General features: G+C 41.3%; 2 protein-coding genes across 8 annotated transcripts in view; both read right to left on the bottom strand.

Moving 5' to 3' along the window:
- LOC108112482 (filamin-C) overlaps nucleotides 1-6280 on the bottom strand; it is a 24836-nt gene extending 18556 nt beyond the window's left edge. For 2 of the 3 annotated variants that reach the window (XM_017222345.1, XM_017222344.1), the window contains exons 1-2: nucleotides 6099-6212; nucleotides 2055-2360 (exon numbers count right to left, since the gene is read on the bottom strand). In XM_017222345.1, the coding sequence (XP_017077834.1) occupies nucleotides 2055-2291 (237 nt within the window). In that variant the 5' untranslated portion in view covers nucleotides 2292-2360; nucleotides 6099-6212. Of the gene's footprint in view, nucleotides 1-2054; nucleotides 2361-6098 lie in introns of all 3 variants that reach the window. The other variant, XM_017222347.2, reaches the window with a different exon arrangement.
- A 2337-nt stretch (nucleotides 6281-8617) lies between these two features.
- Nucleotides 8618-19675, bottom strand: part of LOC108112484 (cyclic nucleotide-gated cation channel beta-1) — a 60085-nt gene continuing 49027 nt past the window's right edge. For 2 of the 5 annotated variants that reach the window (XM_017222353.1, XM_017222349.1), the window contains 7 exons: nucleotides 13249-13400; nucleotides 13010-13151; nucleotides 12800-12937; nucleotides 10960-11127; nucleotides 10404-10638; nucleotides 10125-10270; nucleotides 8618-10058 (listed from right to left, as the gene is read on the bottom strand). In XM_017222353.1, the coding sequence (XP_017077842.1) occupies nucleotides 9748-10058; nucleotides 10125-10270; nucleotides 10404-10638; nucleotides 10960-11127; nucleotides 12800-12937; nucleotides 13010-13151; nucleotides 13249-13400 (1292 nt within the window). In that variant the 3' untranslated portion in view covers nucleotides 8618-9747. Of the gene's footprint in view, nucleotides 10059-10124; nucleotides 10271-10403; nucleotides 10639-10959; nucleotides 11128-12787; nucleotides 12938-13009; nucleotides 13152-13248; nucleotides 13401-19675 lie in introns of all 5 variants that reach the window. The other 3 variants (XM_017222348.1, XM_017222352.1, XM_017222350.1) reach the window with 3 other exon arrangements.

Below are 19675 nucleotides of genomic sequence, written 5' to 3' on the forward strand. Positions count from 1 at the left end.
GAGCTCTGAATCTCGGCATCTTGGAGCATGGAAACATGGGAACCCAACAGGTTACCTGCTCGGAACTGAGCGGCTTTCTCCGCCCGGGTGCAACCAATTGTGCGCGATTTTAAGCATTTGACATAAAGCTTTTTATCTGCTGGCTGTCGGCATTCAGATGGGGGGGAAAATGGGGAACTGGAGAACTGGGTACGGAGACACAATCGCGTGTCTGTTGCTGTTTGTTTGTGCCTAGGAAAATATTCATTGGATGCCATAAAAATCTCGCACATAGTTGCGCCACGGCCCTCTAACAAGCTGCCGCAGGTTGTTATTTGTCGTAGCTGTTATTCTCCGTAGTACACCTTTAAATTTTTAAGCTACCTTTGCCTTTACGATATGAGCTCAAGTTTTTGGAGTGAGTTGCATTTTCACCAGACGGGCTGGGGTACTCCCATTTTTACGTACATTTTTTATTTGCATGTGGAATTTTTTGTACATATCCAGAAAATGTATTGTCATCGTAAATAAAAAATTGTATACAATTTATGAAAATAACAAACTTGGGAAGTTTAAGTCATTTATTTCAGATTTAAAACTTGACTCTTAAATATTGTTATTCAGTTTAGAGTGAAGTTGAATATGTTTTGCCATAACTTTAAGCTTTTGTAAGGAATGTAAAATTCTTTCTCTTCTTTATTATCTATCTTAAAAAGCCTTGCATTGGGAAAACCAATTTGAATACATTTTTCCGTTGCATGTCACATCATTTTCCGTTTCCCATCTTTCCCTTTGAGTACTCCTTTGTCATACAAGCTCGATTGCAATATTATGTGTCTCATATAAACGCATAAGCTAGAATTGTAAGCAGCGCAAAAAGCGTAAACTTGGGTGACTCGTTTTGGCTTGGTGACCCAAATAGATGTGAGCCAGGTCACTCTGGCCTGGCTCTCAATTAGCGCTGTTTACTGGGGGTCTTCAGCCTTGCTCATCACATTCGTTTTTGGCCCAGCCAAAAAACCGAAACAGAAAAACACACGAAAATTATACACAAAACTGGGCAAGATCGCGGACAAAAGCTTTAGCTTGTTTTTGGGTTTTGTGTATTGTAACTGGTAATGGGAATTCGATGCGTTGGCCTTGGCATTCAACCGGCCAAATATGGTCGCTTCAGGTCGCTCAGCTCGGTGCGTGTGAGAAAATCCAACTGGCTGGCTGACTGACAATATAAAAGTCCCTGGACAAATGAAATGCATTGTTGCCAGTACATAAATCCGTGTGAGTACTCTTGGAATTATTGTAATTGTAATCGCTGCTGCCACTTGCCATTGAAGTCTCAGATCTGCGTGGGCGTTTGAGCCGAGTTTTATGAGCCCGGCCATTTAAGGCATCTCGCGGAAGAGCTGGCTGGCTGTTCATATTAAGCTGAATGAGTTCGTTATATGACTGTCAACGAAAGCCTTGATTTAAGAGAGTTTCATGAATGCGAGATGTGTATTCATTATTCAGATTTATCAAAGGTTTAATAAAGTTCATGTTTCTTTTGTTCTTATTCACCGTAAAAACTAAGATTAACTTTAGTCTTCCTTTGCTTAACTTGGAAAATTTAATCTGAATCAAAAGTAAGTTGGAAATTTGAGGTATGAAGGTTTGAGTCCTTTAAGTTTGAGTTCAAATGTTAATAAGCTGTCATGTAACTTATTCACACATTTTCTATCTCCCTATAACTTTCTATCAGCTCTCAAAGAGGTAATGTTCGTATCAGTTCTTAATACATAAAGTAATAGAATATATCGCTCGATGAACATTAATTTTAGAAAACCTTTAGCGAAGCATTTCCTGATACGTTTTCCCTGAAATGTATTCCCAGGCCCTGCCTCATCGATAGTTCTACGAATTTCGTATTCAACCAAGCCGGCCCATTGATTGGGTAATTGTTTTTTGCGCTTGATTGATCAGACATTCAGTCGGCAGATACTCATTCGGTTAGAAAGTGTTACATAACGAAATGGTTAGTGCTAAGGGAGCGGAATGGAATGTATCTATATCTATGTATATATACTTAGATAACTCACCTGCATTCCCGTTTCGCGCAAATGCTCGTTGACCCAATTGCGGAATGTATTCGCCTGGATCTCCACCCACAGATCCTCGTTGCCCCGGATGTTCATGCCCTTGGCGGCGGTGCCCTCGGGACTCCGGGCAACCAAACCGGCGTGGGTGATCTTTTGCGTTTCGGTGCTGCCATCGGAATTGTGCTTCAGCAGTCCCGGGTGCGTCACCTTGGCGCCTTTTATGTCCTTGACGTCCATCTTCACTGCACGTCACTGCACTTCACCTGCGACTCGCACATATGTACAGGTGTAACTCACGTTCAAACACTGATCAGAATGGAGAATAGATCGGAAACAAAAACTATTGATTAGACGCGACTCGGTTTTAGTTTCGGTTTCAGTATCGGTTTTAGTTTCGTTTGCACACGATCGCAGCTCGAAGCGAACTGGAACTGCTGTGCTAGCAGCTCGACCTGAGCGGCATCTGCTCTCTTGCTCTTGGCCTGGCCAAAACAAACGATGACGTCATGGCGCTAAAGCTCAAAGCTCCGGAGAGCAGCTAAAGGAGAATGCTAAAAAAATGCGGGGGGGTTTCGCCAGCGAGTGTATGTGTGCGAATATCTCTGAATCTGGCTATAAAGCAAAACTGGTTTCCACACTTCCAAGCCAAAACGAAGCGGGCGAAAAGGAAAATTGAATACAAAAATAATAAAACAAAAAAAAGAAGTCTGAAAAATAACAGAAATCACTTAGTTTGGAATTTCGCCGCGGCAAAAGCGAGCAGATCTGGTGGGCAGTACTGTGAATGTGAATGCTGATGTTGATGTTGATGTTGATGTTTGAGCAAGTCTTTCACAAACGGCACAAACGTTAGAAGGCCAACGTGTGTGTAAACGTGGGAGCCACCGCCGATGATAATGGCTGTAATCACAGTAATGAAATCTGCCACGATCAATTGTCAATTGTCTGCCCGTTTTCACTTGTCGCACTTTTACCTTAACAATTTCCACAAACCGAAAGTTGGCTAGGCTATAGGTCTGTCTATCTGACAATCTGTTCGACAAACAGTGGTTGGCCTTTTTGGCAAATATTCCAACGCCGTGTCGCGAAGACAACGAGGCGTCAAAAGACGCTATCTAAGCAACTTAATTATAGGAAATCCGGTTGAGTTTCCAACAAGTCAGTTTGGCCAGCTCATATATCATAGCATGTCCAGTTCTGAGCGAGGCTGGTATGCAGATTTCCAAATGCAAATACTAGCTGTTTATTGACAAACACTTTTCGGAGAGGTAAACAGCTCTGAGATGACATCACTCATCACTTGCTGAGTAAAGCGATGAGTTGTGGCTTGAACACTTCTACAGGAGAGTGCACAGCGAGAAAATATGCCTCAAAGAGGCCTTCCATCTTCAATAATATCCTTTACTATCTTACTATCTCTCTTTATTATCTCAGTGATAAAATGATCTAATGACCTTCACTTTATTTACATCAAATTAAGATGGCAAGCTCATGTATTTTTTAATTAGCATGTCATCTGTAGTACATACATTGGACATATAAACTTTTAACATCATTTTACTTAGCTTTGCTGTTACATAAAATTTACTTCAATTTATTTTAAACTGAGATGACGAATTGAGCTGGCATTGTTGTTTTCATTTCTCAGTGACAAAAACTGCGTTGCTTTGATGGAATAAATTAACTGGCGGGGACAGCAAAAAAGTGGAAATAAATGAATTGCTCCTCCGATTTATGAGTGATCCCGCGGCTGATGTCATTTACTGACACTTGACATTGGCAATGAACCTAATTAGTTGCACTCGCCACTGGCGTGGAATGAGCCCCAAGTCCTCTCCACTTCATACACTCTCATCCACTCCATTCCATTTCTCACCGAGTTCTATATACAGAGCTCGAGGCAAGGTCATGGGAATGGTAATGATAATGGTATTGGCTGAGGGGAATGGGAATGACCAATCCGCTCCTCAGTTTACTCAGTTGGTCAGCAAGCAAATATCGAAAGTGTTGTCGTGACTTAAATTGGCAGAAGACGGCCAGCTAGCACACCTAGTTTAGGGCATTACGTAATGGCCAAAAATTCAACGACTTTGCACTGACAAATATCGGTGTGTATATCAGTGTATCTATATCACAGAATGCCATGTGCACGTAGGTGTCTGGCATTTTTTACACTTTTCGATTTGTTTGCTGTCCGAATATATATTTTTTGTATTTTTTTTTGTTTTTGCCTTGTCAACCCACACGGACAGCAAAATCTCGTAGTCGTCGTCATCGGAGTAACCACCCACATGGCGTGGTTCAACGCCTCGTTCTAGACGTGGGTGCCATTTCAAGTTTGATTTGTGCCAAAACCGTGTACCAAATGGCCATTGATTTCTCAATGATTCTGTAGTGGCTGATTGCTTGACTGCCAAACTACAACTCTGTTAAGATCTGTGCTGTGGGAATTGGTATTTGGTTAAATGTTCTATGACAACGTCATTAACTTTGAAATATATGAGATTAACTGGAGTGGAGGTGAAGACCATAATTATGTTGATGGATGGCTATGGAATTTACTACGAAAAGCGTTTCGCTGGTTGATCTTTGAAAAATGAATGAAATAATAGTTGATTCTTGGCCGATCTGTCTTGTTCCCAGGGGACTTATCTGCTTTACTGCCTACTTAATATATAATAGGGCTTTCTATTAAAGCAGCCAATAGACTCTGGATTTCAGCCAAATATTCTAGAGATTCCCTGCCAAAACTGGCAATATAATCTCATTTGGTACCATTTTCCAGCCATGAGAGTAGAAGGAACTGTAGTCATTTGTAATTTAAATGGTATTTCCTCTAGTTCAACTTAGGCGTGGGCTATTAGTCTGCCTTACGATATTACATATTCCATTTCCTGTTGGCCAAATGCGATTGTAATACTTGCCCAGCGGCTGAGGGCCACGCCTCAAAGTTAAATGATGGCCTATTAGCGCACGCTTCTATGGCAAACAAGCGTTTATTTTTGGCAGCATTTTTATGGAGGTTCGTCATAAATAGAAAACACTCCAAGCGATGTGCCGTGCTCACACATACTCGAGACACATGCACAGATATGTGTACATACATGTACTGGCTGGTCTTTTTGAGGCGCTGCCAAGTTTGTGTCTTCAGTCTTTTGATTAATGCCGTTAGGCGTCGCCAAAGCGCAGCCAAGCCAAACCTTCTTTATACGATTGTGTATGTTCTGTTGTTTTTATTTCTTCTTTTGTTTTTTAATTTTTGCTCATTACTCTGCCTCGTTTATTCGCCTAAAAGCCGCAGCAATTACAATTGAAAATGGCTTTTAGCCAGCTTAAAAACCAATCGAACAGCGCCAACGGAAAAACCAGATTCAGATTCAGATTCAGACGCAGGCCCAGACTTCAGACTCAGTCTCAGTCTCAGTCTCAGACTAAGATTCAGATTCGCTTTCGGTTTAGAGACTTTGGTGTTGGTGTTGCTGTTGGTTTTAGTTAAAGTTTTAGTTTTGTTTTTGCTTTCGCTTCCCCTCGCATTCGCCTATTATGCAATGGGCTAGGCCAGATATCTGAATCTGAATATCTTATAACTGCGACTTTTGGTATTTATGCTTTCGGGCAAGTATTTTGTGTTGTTTTCCTTTCCGATTCACACGCCTCGAGGCCCGTTCACGTGTTTAGCACAAATTCCGCACAAGCCAATATGAATATAGTTATGTATATCTGTGTATATATATCCCCTCTAATTTAAGCAGCAGCTCGAAATTAGAACAACGCTCGGCACGCAAGACTTTGGCTCGAAAGAGAAATACAGAGAACTAGAGTCGAACTTAAGCACAAGGCGAACAGCGAGGCACATGAAGATTCATAAAACAAAAATGTGTAGTTAACGTTAAAGTTAACGTTAGCGTTAGACGGCGGCATCAGAAGTTATTAAAAAATCGAGGGGGAGTAACACACAAACACACACACACGCAGCACTGCACATATATGGTATAAAGATATATATATGAGTGTTTTGTTTCCCTTTTGGCACTTGTTGCTTACACTTCGGATTCGCCTTTAGAGGAGGGAGGGAAAAAATGAGCGTTAAAAAATTCAAAAACACGTCCAACGCGCACGAGTTGCTCACAACGACTGAAATTGGCAGCAGAAATGAGACTGGCGATCGGGCCAAAAAGCTCTGCTCCGTCACTGGAAGTCTCGGAATTGGAATCTAGCGACGTCATCGTTTAGTTTTTTTCTTTTTTTTTTGGCCCGATCTCGGCTTGTTTTGCTTGCCCGCTTTGTTGGCGCTTTTGTTTTGGGCCCCCAATTCGCTCAGGTGCCACGTTTCCGCTTAGCAAAGCGGTTAGTTGGTTCTCGGAGTCGGCCGGAGTGTTGGCCTAATGGACACGACTACTCCACTCTCAACCAGCTCGTTAATTGCAGGCGTCGGCAATCCGATGAGTGTGTGGTTTCGGCCTTTGTAATTGAACAATTTTGCGGCTTTTCCTCAGATCCCATTGATTACGACATGCAGTTGCATTCGATCGATCGATCGAGCGATTGGGCTAAGTTGGCTAAGTGGATGGATGAGTCAATGGATATTGCTATATGGTTATAGTGCTATATGGTATATTAACCCCCCCAAGCCAAACGAAACGCACGATTTTCATGTATTAAGAATTTTTTGTTTTGTTTTGATTTTATTTGTATTTCAGTTTTTCTTTCTGGTTTTTGTTTGTCGTTTTTCTTTATAATTCCATTTGTTTTGTTTTGGTTTTTGGTTTTTGGTTTTTGTTTTGTTACCCTTTTCAGATTTCAGAGTGGTTCAGCAATGTAAACGGCTTTGAAACTCTCGCACGATAAGCTCGATTTACCTGCTGCAAATCGTGGCCTTTTCTGATCTGATCTGATCTATAGTGACCGTTTAAAAAATGCCTTTTCCTGCCCGATGATCTGAGAACTATACTGTCTCTGGGTGTATGTTTACTATGAAGTCAATGTTGAATTAATTTATCTATTTAGTTCTTATAAATTAATTAATTAATTTATAGTAAAAATAAAGCTATAAATGTTCTTGTTTTTTTTCATTTCTTTACTTTGCTTCATAGATCTCAATGCATCAAATAATTTAAAAAATTATTATTATGTAAGCCATTCAAACCCGCCAGCTATGTCTATCTTCATATCCATCTCAAACATCTGGCTTTAACAACACAACCGAATCGATGTAGTTCCTTGTATCTTTTTTACGTTCAATAACAAATAGATATATGTATGTCTATATGCGCTCTAACGGAAAACATTGAATAAATCAGAAGGAATAAGTCTAACAAGGGACAGGCCTCTGCCCTGTGATAAGCGTGCTAATAAGCCATAAAAATGTAATTTAATTTAATTTAGTTATTATTATACAAACATTAACTTTGGCAATAATTGGCTAACTAAGGAATCAAAAACTCCAATTAACTCTTACAAGTTGTCGTTAGCTTTCTTTTAACACTCTTCTTGTTTTGGTATAAGCTTTGTCTTAGATGAAACCCCATTTAATGTTTATTGTAATTATTAATTAAGTTTTTAATCCGTTATATGATATTCCGAAAAGTAATTAGGTTTGAAAAATATGAAAAAAGAATTTCCTTCTATCTGTTTACCAGAAAATGGAAAATAAGCTAACCTCGTTGACGAAAAATCTAAGAAAAATCCTAACGAAATTTGAGCTTAAGTTCCTCTTGGCATGAAATGAGTTTCGTTCCAGTTTCCGTTTATCTGTTTATCCGTTTTTACCCGGCTAAGATACTCAAACGTATCCTGGCTCAAACGCCAGCTGATTCTGTAAAGTTAAGGTTCCTATTCGAGTTAGCTATATAATTATTAGATTTCCCTTATCAACTCAGTTTGTGGTTTTCAATATTTCGGGAGTTGACACTGAACAATTTACTCAATCGATCGAGGTTCGATCTATTTTTTGGTCTTCTCTGGTACACATCTAATGGTATAACTAGGTATAACTAGAATTACAGCTAAATTAATTATTTTCCTCATTATCGCATTATCGCAGCCCCCATATTATGGGGATTCTTGAACTGCGTTCTGTGTTCTGCTACAGAACCCTTTTGCCTAAATTAATTATGGTTTTCTTTTTTTTTTGTTTTCTCAACTACAATCTTCAGCATTGGTTTTGGCTTTTTGGGGCAACTAACTAAAGTTAAATACATTTAGACCTTTAAATTTTTACCATATCAAGTATAATGTAGATCATGTATAATGTAGATACTATATACGACAGTAGTACAATATAATTAATATTGCATTAAAAGTGTTTTCTCTTTGACATAGCTACCCATTAATATTGGTTTTCATTATTAATAGTTTAATGTCTTAAGCTTGTTCTTAGAGTTTTTTTCGGTTTGTTTGTTTATCATTATTATTATTAATATAGTTTGGTTTGGTTTTTCGAGTGTGTGGTGTATGCTCTGGCAGTTCTTTTCCAATAGTACAAATATTTTGCAAATATTCACTTAGTTGTCCATAAATTGTTTATGCATTATTTTCAGTTGTAAAGTAAATCGTTTCCCATATACACATCTAGTAAATTTTATTTCCGTTTTGTTTTTGGTTTCGAATTACAATTAGCAAATATTACAATAGATATACGATTCATTTGTTACACTCATGAGTTAAAGTAATCTTTTAGTTATTCGGTTTTTTTGTTTTTCGGGCTTTTCAGATGATCCGTACCTATGTCATTGACCATAATGCTAATTGAGTTCCTAGAGCGAGAGTATTTACAATGGGAATTCGAGTACCCGTTTCGGTTTGGCTTAGTAACCATTTAAAAGGAGCGAAGAGCGTCTAGGCCTAATGATATTCTATGTAAATCTCAATCTATTTCTGAGCTTAGTATGGAAAAAGTGTAAGTGTTTGGGTAACAAGTTGTTTTTTAGGGTTTCTGGAAAAAGTTCACTCGGATAATCTCTATTAAAGCTTTTCCGATCTCTCTCGTGCATAAATAAACCAATTACAATCCTTTTTTTATATTTTGATCTGAAGTACTTTCTTCTTTTTCTCTTCTTTCTATTTACAGACAATTTTTTCGGTTTGGCAGTGCCACTTTTCGGCTTTATTTTAGCTTTTTTACTTTTACTTTTGGTGTCGCGTGATCATAAGAGATATTAATTGCACATCTTCGGGGGTTATCTGGCGCCCTGTCCTCCCCTCCTCTCTATCTCAATCTCTCTTAAGGGTTCTCTCTAAAGCGAGAAGTACTTGGCACAGGTCTGAGTCCCCGTTTCAGTTTCGAGTGGTCGCTCTTGTTCCTCCGCCTCCTGGTCCTTCCGATCCTCCTGCTGCTGTATAGCTGCTGCTGCTCCTGGTTATGTTTATTTGATTTATATTTTTATAGTTTTTTAAGGCAATTTGGAATGCATGCACATGACACACATACATACACACACACACACAAATATAAAACACAGTGAGTGAGTGAGAGAGAGAGAGAGAGAGAGAGGGAGAAACACAAATACGAGACAGATAGAGAGTGGGAGATTGGGGAAGCGAGAGATAGATGCGATATGATGCGGTTTAATGATCCAAATCGCCAGTTAGCCGGATGCAGTCGGTTGTCAGATGATCGATGATGATCGTGGAGTCATGAGGAACATGATATGTACACCATACCGATCGCCTGATGGGGCAGCACGCTCCCGTGTTATATGATACTCTCTCTGTTCCGTTCCAGCTCCTCCGTCTCATTCTCGGGATCCACGCTGGACGTGGATGACACTCCACAGATTTGCATCTCAATCTCGGCCAGTCGATTTTCCAGATCCCATTGCTGCTGCGAGAGTTTCGTATTCAGAGCTTGATTCTCGGATTCCACCGTATGCAGTCGTTCCCTCAGCCGCTTGATCTCATCCTCCAGAACTTCGTGGGAGCCTAGAAGTGGGGTGGTTCCACCACCAGCCCCGCCCACACCCGCTCCATAGCACTCCAGCTGAGAACTGGAGTCGCAAATGTGACCTAGACGTAGGGATTAAAAAGTTATAGAAAACCCTGCCGTTATATTTTATAGGTTTACGTGCTTACCCGTGTGACTGGGTTGGGATTGGGGTCTTATCGAATGATGTGAAGTTGTTCGACTACGTGGCCGTTCCTCGGATCCATGGGCACTGGGGCTCACCGATCTGGGGGAGTCAGTGGCCCGAGCCAAGCGATCGGCGTAGCTGCGGGGGCTAAAAGGATTATGCCTAAGATTTAGTAAGTGAAGATTGGGTAGTACTATGAAACTTAATAAATACTATTATCAAGTTTTGTTTTCACAATTTGTTTTTTAATTTTGATCTCTTTACTAATTGGTAACCTCACCTGTAACCATGAGTCTGCGAGGACGTTTGGGTTGACTCCTGGCGGTGTGGCATGTGTTGCTGCTGGGACGCCTGATGTTGCTGCTGCTGGAGCGTCTGGTGGTGATGCATCAGCGAGGATGCAGTGGCTGTCGCGGGTGGCAACCACATCTCCTCCAGAGAGGTGCGGCCACAGCTCTCGACTAGGCCAGGCGTCGATTGACAGCGGCCCATGGCAACTACATTAAAGTATTTGACTGTGTTTTAAAATCAAAATCGTTCACAAACGGAAACGGACGCAAATGAAATCGATAACGAAAAGGAAGGAAAGACGGAACGGAAGGCGAAAACAATCGAATCGTGTTATTCTGGGGCAATCGTATTCGTATTCGTATTGGTATCTTTGAATTTCGAGTGGTATTTGTTTGTTGGGGCGGGGATTCTTTTGGTTTTCTGGATGTTGTGTGGTTCGGTGGTATGTGTGATTGGGTGGCAGGTGATTCAGGCGAATGGGAAGTGGATAGCGAGAGGTTGTGAGGTGGGGATTGGGGTTGGAGCAAATAAGACAAGTGCCTTACCTTTCTCCAGCGGGGCCTTCTTGTACTTCTCCAATCGCTTGACGGCTATCGACTCCAGACGAACACGCGCCGCCGGATACTCCTTCAGCACGTCCCACATGTCCTTCTTGCTCAGGACGAAGAGGTCGCTGTATCCCACTGAGCGTACACTGGCTGTGCGTCGGTTGCCTGTTTTTGTTTCGCATCGGGAAAGTTGGCAAAGCAAATGTTTGCCAACGCAAAGAGAAAAGTTTAATGGTCTTGCAAAAAAGCATTTCCCGGAGTGAGTCTTCTATGCGTGTGTGTCAGTATGTGTGTGTGTGTGTGTGTGTGTGCTCGAGTCAGTGTGTCTGTCGATTCTTCTTGTTGACTTGGGCGCACAAAGACATTAAAATTGCATGCCACACAATATGGATGTTAGGAGAGAAAAAAGGAAATAGGAAGTAAATATTGAATGGGATCAACGGAAAACATATTTTGATTAAAATCCATATATATATATTTAGATATCCAAATTCAGTATATGCAATATTTTGCAACCTCAAGAAGCAAGCAAGAAGAATCGGTTGTAAGAGTAGATTGTGTAAACGGGTCGTATACTTAATAGAAATTACACAACTCTCAATACAATTACGTGTAGAGAAACGTTTAAATTACGTCCAGGCAAAGCAATACAACAACAACATCGACTCAGAGAGAGAGAGAAAGAGACAAAGAGATTAAAATATAGAGACAGAGATAGCAGGAGCGACTAACTAGCGTAAGAAATTGCGTTTCGGTGCTAAATTCCTGTAGGCAATTCTCATCGTTGAGCGCACATGAATGAAACTAAACCAGAATAATGCTTAAATCATGCAGAAACACAAAGAACTTTAAACAATTCGATTTCGCCCATCTCTAATTGTTTTTCGTGATGCTGGGTGGGGGATGAAAGGTGCGAGGTGTGCTAAAACTTCTTGGGCCACCTCCTCTTAACTTTTGTCTGCAAATTGAGTTGCTCTCGCCACTCTTGCACTTTCCCAAACTCAATTAGGTGGCACACGGCTCCGATGACGCCTTCAAGTATGCAACGAACAGATATCGCACATGCATTTGGATGGCGCCCAATCCTGTTAATTATGATGAGCACGGGTAAGGCCGCAGTGAATCGAGTTTACACTTGGTTGGCCAACTATTACACGCGTTTAAAGCTACGTAAAGTTCAGGTAAATTGCATTATATTTTTTTTTCGAAACCCAACCACAATTATTGCATCCCATTTTTTTCTTTCGTTTGGCTGCAATAAAAATGTCGAGAACAATGAAAGCGCGAGACCCGTGTGAGTGCATGCAGGTGCAATAATTGCATTTGACATTCATTAATTTTTCAACCCTGTGAAAAGGGTGTGCAATAAAAATTCGTTGCATACTCTTCGGCGGGGCGAAATAAAAAATATGGTAAAGTTAAACTTGCAAAAACTGATCGTATAAAAAATAAATAAACGAAAACTTTGTTTCCCATATGGTATTAATAAATTAAAATGTAAATTTTATCAAAATTGAATCGAGTGCTCGGCTAGTTGGTTACATATGTGCTGCGGGAGGGAGGGTCTCTAATCTATATGTGTGTTGCTCGGTGGGATCGGGGGGGACTGGACTCCAGTTAACACTTAGTTGCACAATTAAAAGACAATTGCATTCCACACATAGACACAGATACGTTGAATGCTTTCTAGAGTGTGTGAGTGTGTCTGTTGATTAATCGATTTATTCTTGATTTTTCTTGACTTTGATCTTTGGGATTGGAAGGTTGTTGTAGTAGTTACGTTATCGTTATTGTTCCGCCTGTCGCACTAAAACGGGATATTTACCAAGTTCTTTACCTGCGGTGCCCATATTGAGTATACTAATCTCGCCAAAATAGGAACCAGCCTTCAGGGAGGCCATCACCGTCTTTCCATTGTCGGCCACCACCTGCAATCGTCCTCGATTCACAATGTACATCTCCTTGCCAACCTCGCCTGAATCGCCAGGATTGGAATAAAAACTATAATGGATATCGAAGGGATTGAGTTGAGCTCTTAGGGACTCACCCTTTCTGCAGATGTAGTCGCCGGGCGAGAAGAGCACGGGCCTCAGGCGCAGTACCAGTTCGCATAGGAAACCGGCCTCGGTGTTTTGGAAAATCTCCACCCGCTTAAGTGTATCTAAATGGACGTTAATTGCTATTTCAGCCTGCCGGAGTGGGTAAGCAGATTCGGAATCGAGAAAGATTTAGCATTCAGTAATGGACAAATCGTGTTCCGGGGCCTAAGACTCCCCGTGCACTTACCTTTAATTTATCAGGAAGACAGGACACGGCGCGCTCCTCGTCCGAGCATTTTTGCGTAAGCCACAGGTAATCGAACCATTTGATGACCTTCACCTGCAGATGATTCGGCACACGTCGCATCCGCATGTACGTCTTCACGCCATCCAGCTTGGCTAAGATACAAACAGAAAAAACCAAAAAAAAAAAAACAAGAAAAGGAAAACAGAAACAAGAAGGGAAAATGTTTTATTTGTATTTGCTGAGGATTTTCCTGGACATTGATACGCGACCGGCATACAAAGTGCGTGGAAATTAGGGGGTTGTACAATGGTATGCAAGATGATGGTCAGCAAATGTTATTCCTTTTTTTGTAGATGGGAAAATATTTGTTTTGGGAATGACACAAAATTACTCTTTTCTTAGAAGTTTTTGGCCGAAAAAATTGTTTTGAAAGATGATTATTTCTGGTACATTTTTTAGCAAATGTAAACTCCACTCGTGAATTTTATACCCAGTTGTTTTGTTTTAGAAAAACTCTACTTTCAGTTTTAAAGCAAAAACATTTCATAAATATGGTAAATATAAAAAGAGTAAAATTAAGTATCCAGCTTGACCACAAAATGTTGTAACTTATTCCACCGTACATAGGCTTTACTCCCTAATCGTTCAATCAAGATGGTCTGCATAAATTTGTAATAGAAGGCTTTTAGCTGTCCGGCAGATATAAGCTCTATTTGGCCCACCTGGCGTATGCTTGATATTGATTACTGCAACTTAGAAATCGCCTAGCATAGCCCATCTTGTGTTTAGCCGGCAATTAACAATCCCTTCTGCTCGAGGAGCACGCACAAAGGAGCTAACCACTTGTATCGGTGGGTTAGTGGTTGGCGTGCCCGAGGTGCAGTTGCAGCTTAACAATGAGCGATGTTCAGTCGATTGGCCAATAGATAGACCCATGGGGACGTGGGGCATTCCATGTGACCAGACAAGATGCGAACACGACTCTCTGTTTGAGCAATATTGATGACAACTGGCTTTTGTTTTTAGTCTCCCAGCACTAGCGCACTCCACTGCGAGTCATCCCCAGTCGATAAGAGGAAATTAAATCTCTTGGCTCGTCAGTGGTAACAAATATTGACACAATTTGTCGGCGCTTGCCAAAGGGGAATGAAAATGGCGAATGGGCGGCGGCAGGTGGAACTCAACCGAGCTCAACTGAGTGAGTGCTGCGTCTTTTGTGTTTGCTCGTGCAAACATTTGAAAACCAACTGACAAACAGGCAAACAGATTGAATACAAATAAATACCCAGTTACCGGGCTAAAAGTCCAGAGGGGAGGCGTGGAGCATGGCTAGCTACGACATCATCTATAATGCAATCAATCGTCAGCTCTCCTCCTGCCCAGATCCCACATCCACAGGCTCCACACTCCACACTCTACACTGCAGACTCCAGATCCCAAAGCTCAAGTTTTCCCTGTTGGTCATTTGTCATCTCTCAATTGTCAAATGTCTTTTGTTGTCCAACTCAAATTTCCGTTCGCTTGTCTAATAAGATTGGAGCCAGGGGATCGGTGGTATGGGGATAATGGAAATTGAAAGCTTTTTTTCATAATTGTGATAAAAAGTGACAGTTTGACTCGGTAGAACCTTCTTCTTAACTGAGTTAACTTAACGAGTCCTACGGAAACAACTTTAATTTCGGTTTCCTTTTAGCAATAAACATCGCTTAACCATGGATTTTTTTCATTTTAAAGACAATCTTAAACTACGTAGAAGTAATCAATGTAATCTGATACAATGCGTTTAATGATAATCGTTTTCAATTAATATCGAATATTAAATCAAAATAGGGCTTGTGTGGAAAGCTTATGGATAAAAGTTTACCAATTTAAAGGATTTACTCCTTTTAAATTGCATTTTGAAATTAAATAATAATTACTTTAGCTAGAAGGCAATGAAGTCAGCAATGAAATTTAATTTAAAACGTAAATAATCTCGAATTAAGCTTTATAGTCCGGATTTCTGATTACGTTTTTCGCTTGGTTTACTCATGTTTGTGTCCTACTTTCGAATGTTTTTTTTTTTTTGTGTGGCAAAGTGAAAGATTATTGAATGGCAGTGTCTGCCTCTTGGCAGCCATTACACATATCGGATATGGATAACGTTAGAAATGGCGTACACACACGTAGCCAGCCATGGTGTTCCTCCCCTTTTATCCCTTCCCTCCTCCTCCCTCCTCCCTCCCCCCTTAGATCCTGTTCGATTTTCTATATCCAACATTTCAATGATACGAGAGCCATGCAAAATTACAACGATTTTTATTGCGGCGCGCTGCTTGAATGCATTCGACACCCTCTCCCCTGTTCGAATTTCCACACATTTTCCGTTTCGTTTTGCCCCCGCTTAGTTGCTGGCACGTCCTTTGCGGGTTTTTGTTACAATTGAAAATCAATCTAAATATTAATTGCATATTCCATGGCAGCCGGCAAAAATAAACAAATAGAACAGCAGTGAGTCCTTTTGCTTTTGCCTTGTATTTTGTGCGGTTGGCTCAGTAATTGCGGTTGCCTTCGATAGACTCCTTTCCTGTCTCCGCCCTAGCTCTGACACTGGCACTGGCACTGGCACTGGCTCTGTCTCATGATGGTTTTTGGTGTTTTTAGAAATTACTCGAGCTTTAATTCCTTTGCTTGCTCTGTGGCTGAGCTGAGCTTATCCTGTTTCTTCCGTCCTGTTTCGTTTGGTTACGTTTCGTCCTGCTTCCTGGCCGTCGCCTCTCCTCTTCCATTTCGTTGCATTTTGCGAGCAAAATTTAATTTGCCATTTTTTGCCCTCAAGTCACTTGGCTGCGTTTGGCCAAAAAGAAGAAGCAGCAGAAGCAGAAGCAGAAGCAGAGCAGGGCAAAAAGTGCATTTGGCTTCACATTCTGCTTATTTCTTATTTATTTTTCATTTTATGCTCTGCTTCGCCTACAGTTGCCCCCGGCGAACTTTGATCTGCTTCTGTTGCAATTTTCGATGGCGGGATTGCGGTCTAACTGGTTGTTTCTTTTTTTTTATGTATTCTTTTTTTTTTCTTTTATTTTTCAGGTCGTCGTGGCTTGGTGTCAACTCAAACTAAGCGGTCCCGTTTCCCAATAATTACATTTACTGTTTTGACTCCACTTTTGTCTCTCGACTGACAGGCGAGGACAATTGCCGCCGAAGGATCAACTGCAGACAAAAGTCGGTATGGCATAGGTGGGCGTTGGACTTGTGCTTTAGTGGCTGATATGTGTGTATATATGTGGTGGTGGTTTGGTGTCTGTGAAAGAAATCTGGGTGCAAAAGTTCAGGCCATTGTCTAGCAGCGAACTGCTGCAGCAAGTTTCCGAGCGAACAAAGGGGGGATCACATACAAACAGTAAATATGCGTGACAAAAACTTGCTCTTCCTGTGCCACAGTCTTTTCATAAAACCGCCACACTCACACCCCATACATGCATTCAGAAAGATGAACGAAAAACTAGGGAGGAGCAAGAAAAAACGCAGGATTGTGGGGTGTCCTGGCCAAGTGAAAATTGCAAACTAACTAGAAACCACTTAAGAGTCAAGCTGATGTGTTATGCCAAAGACGGAAGTTGTGCTGCTCGGGAGCCAGGAGACTGAAGACGGAACAATGGCCCCTGATGGGAGTTGGTCTTGTCGTGGACGAGAGGGAGGATGAAGACGAGGGAAAAAGAACGCTCTGGCATTTACTGAATGCGCACAGGAATCGAAGGAATTGTCTGCGATTATCACCCGAGTGCAGAGAGTACTTGCCGCAATTCAAAGTGAAGGAAAGTAATGGTCTGCCGTTTCTCCACCTGCCATTTCAAATGGCTTTTTCCAAATACGGAAAACAAATATCATGGATTTACAATGGATCTATGCGAATGAATAAAGGGTAATGGCTTGGGAAAGGTGTCCTAGAGGTGCAATTTAACTTGTTTTGCTTCATTGGTTAGGTTTAATGCATATCTTTTTGGTTCTAGAAAAGGTGAAAACTTATATTTCTTGATCTATAATGATGATTATGATGACAAGGTTGGTGGAATGCTAGCAACCCTTTAAGTCTGTTCTAATAAAACAACCCAACGTAACGTTAAATCAAGGCAGGAAACTCAGCAGAAAATGTAAATCTCCTTTTAAAAGTGTACAAACTGCAATCCTCTAACAATTTCAATACCTGCCCATCCGGAAATATAACAACCAACAAGCCGGAGATATAGGGCTTACCATCAAATAGTGGAGACTCAATTTCAAGCGAAATGCATTCGGCCTCTGATTTTTACACCTTAATTATGCATTTACCTCCGCTGTTGATTCTACTGCTGCTGCTGCTGTGGCTGTTGCTGTTACTGCTGCTGCTGCTGCCTGGACTGCGGACTGGACTGGAGCAACAAACAATGGAACATGGAAGCCATGTGGCAAGTGGAGCCGAGCTGAGGCAAGGCTGATGGTCGGATGAAATGCTGGGGATGGATTTATTCAGGCGGTAACTAAAAATAAATGCGGTGAGCACCTCGCTGCGCCAGCAGTTTGCAATAACAATGCGCATGCCAGCTGCATCAGGAGCTAAAAGCTGAATGCTGAAATCCTTGGGAAATTCGCCATTCAAGGATAATGGAATACTTTGCCCTTAAAGAGCAGCTACATGCCGTAATACAACGGCACAAAAAGCAACAAAAAAGCAAAAAAAAAAAAAAAGGCGAGAGGAACAAGAACAACAACTGGCATGTTCTAAAAATACGACAGTAAGTTGGTGTACATGCAGCTTAATGGGCAAAAGCGGCCACCAGCGGCGACTGCGTCTACGATATTGATTGGAATCCGCATATACATATATATATTCCCATACCAACACACACACACACACACACACTCATACACACACACGGTTACAACTGTGGGGCATAACCAGAAGCAAACATAAACTCACACAAACACAGGACATTGCTGTGGCAAGCAAAAGCAAACAGCGAAACGAACAACAAACACAAACCAAGCTGAACACATATACCCAGGCAGAGGGGATACCAGGACACTCGCACACACATACAATCACACTCACACTCGCACAGCAGGGCGGGCAACTTAAAGTGGATAATGGACGTCGCTGCATGCCCTTTTTTACCCGCCCACTTCCCCTCTTAAAAGAGGCAAAAGGAAAAGGGGGGGTTTGGTGAGCGAAAAAAAAAACGAAAGAGGTACGGACCAAAAGGATCTGGCTTAATCGAAGAAAACGATACCCTGGAAAGGCACGGCAAAAGTCCTTTGACAGATGCTATCATTCACGAGATGTCTCGTTTGAGAAGGATACGTCAGATTACGTCTGTACCTTTTACACTTTTCATTAATTTATCACTGAAGGAAAATGTGCTGAGGAAAATGATTGTTAAATTGGGTTCATACTATTTATAGATTCTTAATTTGATCTAGAAGCTATCTTATAATCTTATAATAAGTTCAAATCAAGTTGGAGTAACCTCAAAAATAAATATTCCACATAAACTTAAACATGTTTTTAAGGATATTAAATCTGTGATGTAAGGATCTACTTAAAATCATAACATTACCTTCGTGTACTCAACATAAAACGCTTCAGGGCCTTAAAGACATAAAAACCAGTTAATGCAAAATCGAATCCAACTTAAAAAGAAGCACTTTAAAGTCCTTGAATTCGCTCAGTGTGCGGAAAGGATATCGCCGGGACCGGGCCAATGTCGAATGGCTGACGCGCGTTCTTGGCTTAGTTCGTTTGCTTTTCGTCACTTTGCCTCGTTGCTATTTTTAGTGCCACTATTGTGGGCCAGCAGAAGCAGCAGCAGCAGCAACAACAACAACAACAACAACCACAACAAATACAAGGGCGGGCAACAACACTTTGACCATTATGCATTTACCAAGTCGAAAACGCTTGGCTAAGGCACTACAAATCTCCTGGGAGCTCTCTGAGCTCAGCTGGCTGAGAACTCCCGCTCAGCTCCTTTAGCCACCATTCATGTTTGCTTTTGCTGGCTTAAATTGAGCGCGTAAATTGTTTTAATTGCGAGGCCATAAGGCAAGTCCGAACAAGCCAAGCCAAGCCAAGCCAAGCCAAACAGACGTTAATTGTAAATGAAGACTGAGGAGCTTTCTGCCAGCTAGCAGAGAGCGATAAAGAGAAAGCGGAAAATGCCATAAATATTTAAAAACTAAATAAAGCAAGAAATGAAATTGGAAAAATCCACAGGAACACACACACACACACACACAATAGAGATGATTCATATGCAAACTGTCCGCATACATCAATCAAGGTCCGTTGACAGTTTTGCTGACAGCGGGAAAATTTGCATAAAACTATTTACAATAACAATTACATAATGGGACCTGGGGGATGGGGGCAGATATGCACGAGCATGGGACTGAATTTCCATAATTTTAA

This window comes from Drosophila eugracilis, unplaced genomic scaffold (assembly GCF_018153835.1).
Source record: "Drosophila eugracilis isolate 14026-0451.02 unplaced genomic scaffold, ASM1815383v1 contig_90, whole genome shotgun sequence".
NCBI classification, from domain to species: Eukaryota; Metazoa; Arthropoda; class Insecta; order Diptera; family Drosophilidae; genus Drosophila; species Drosophila eugracilis.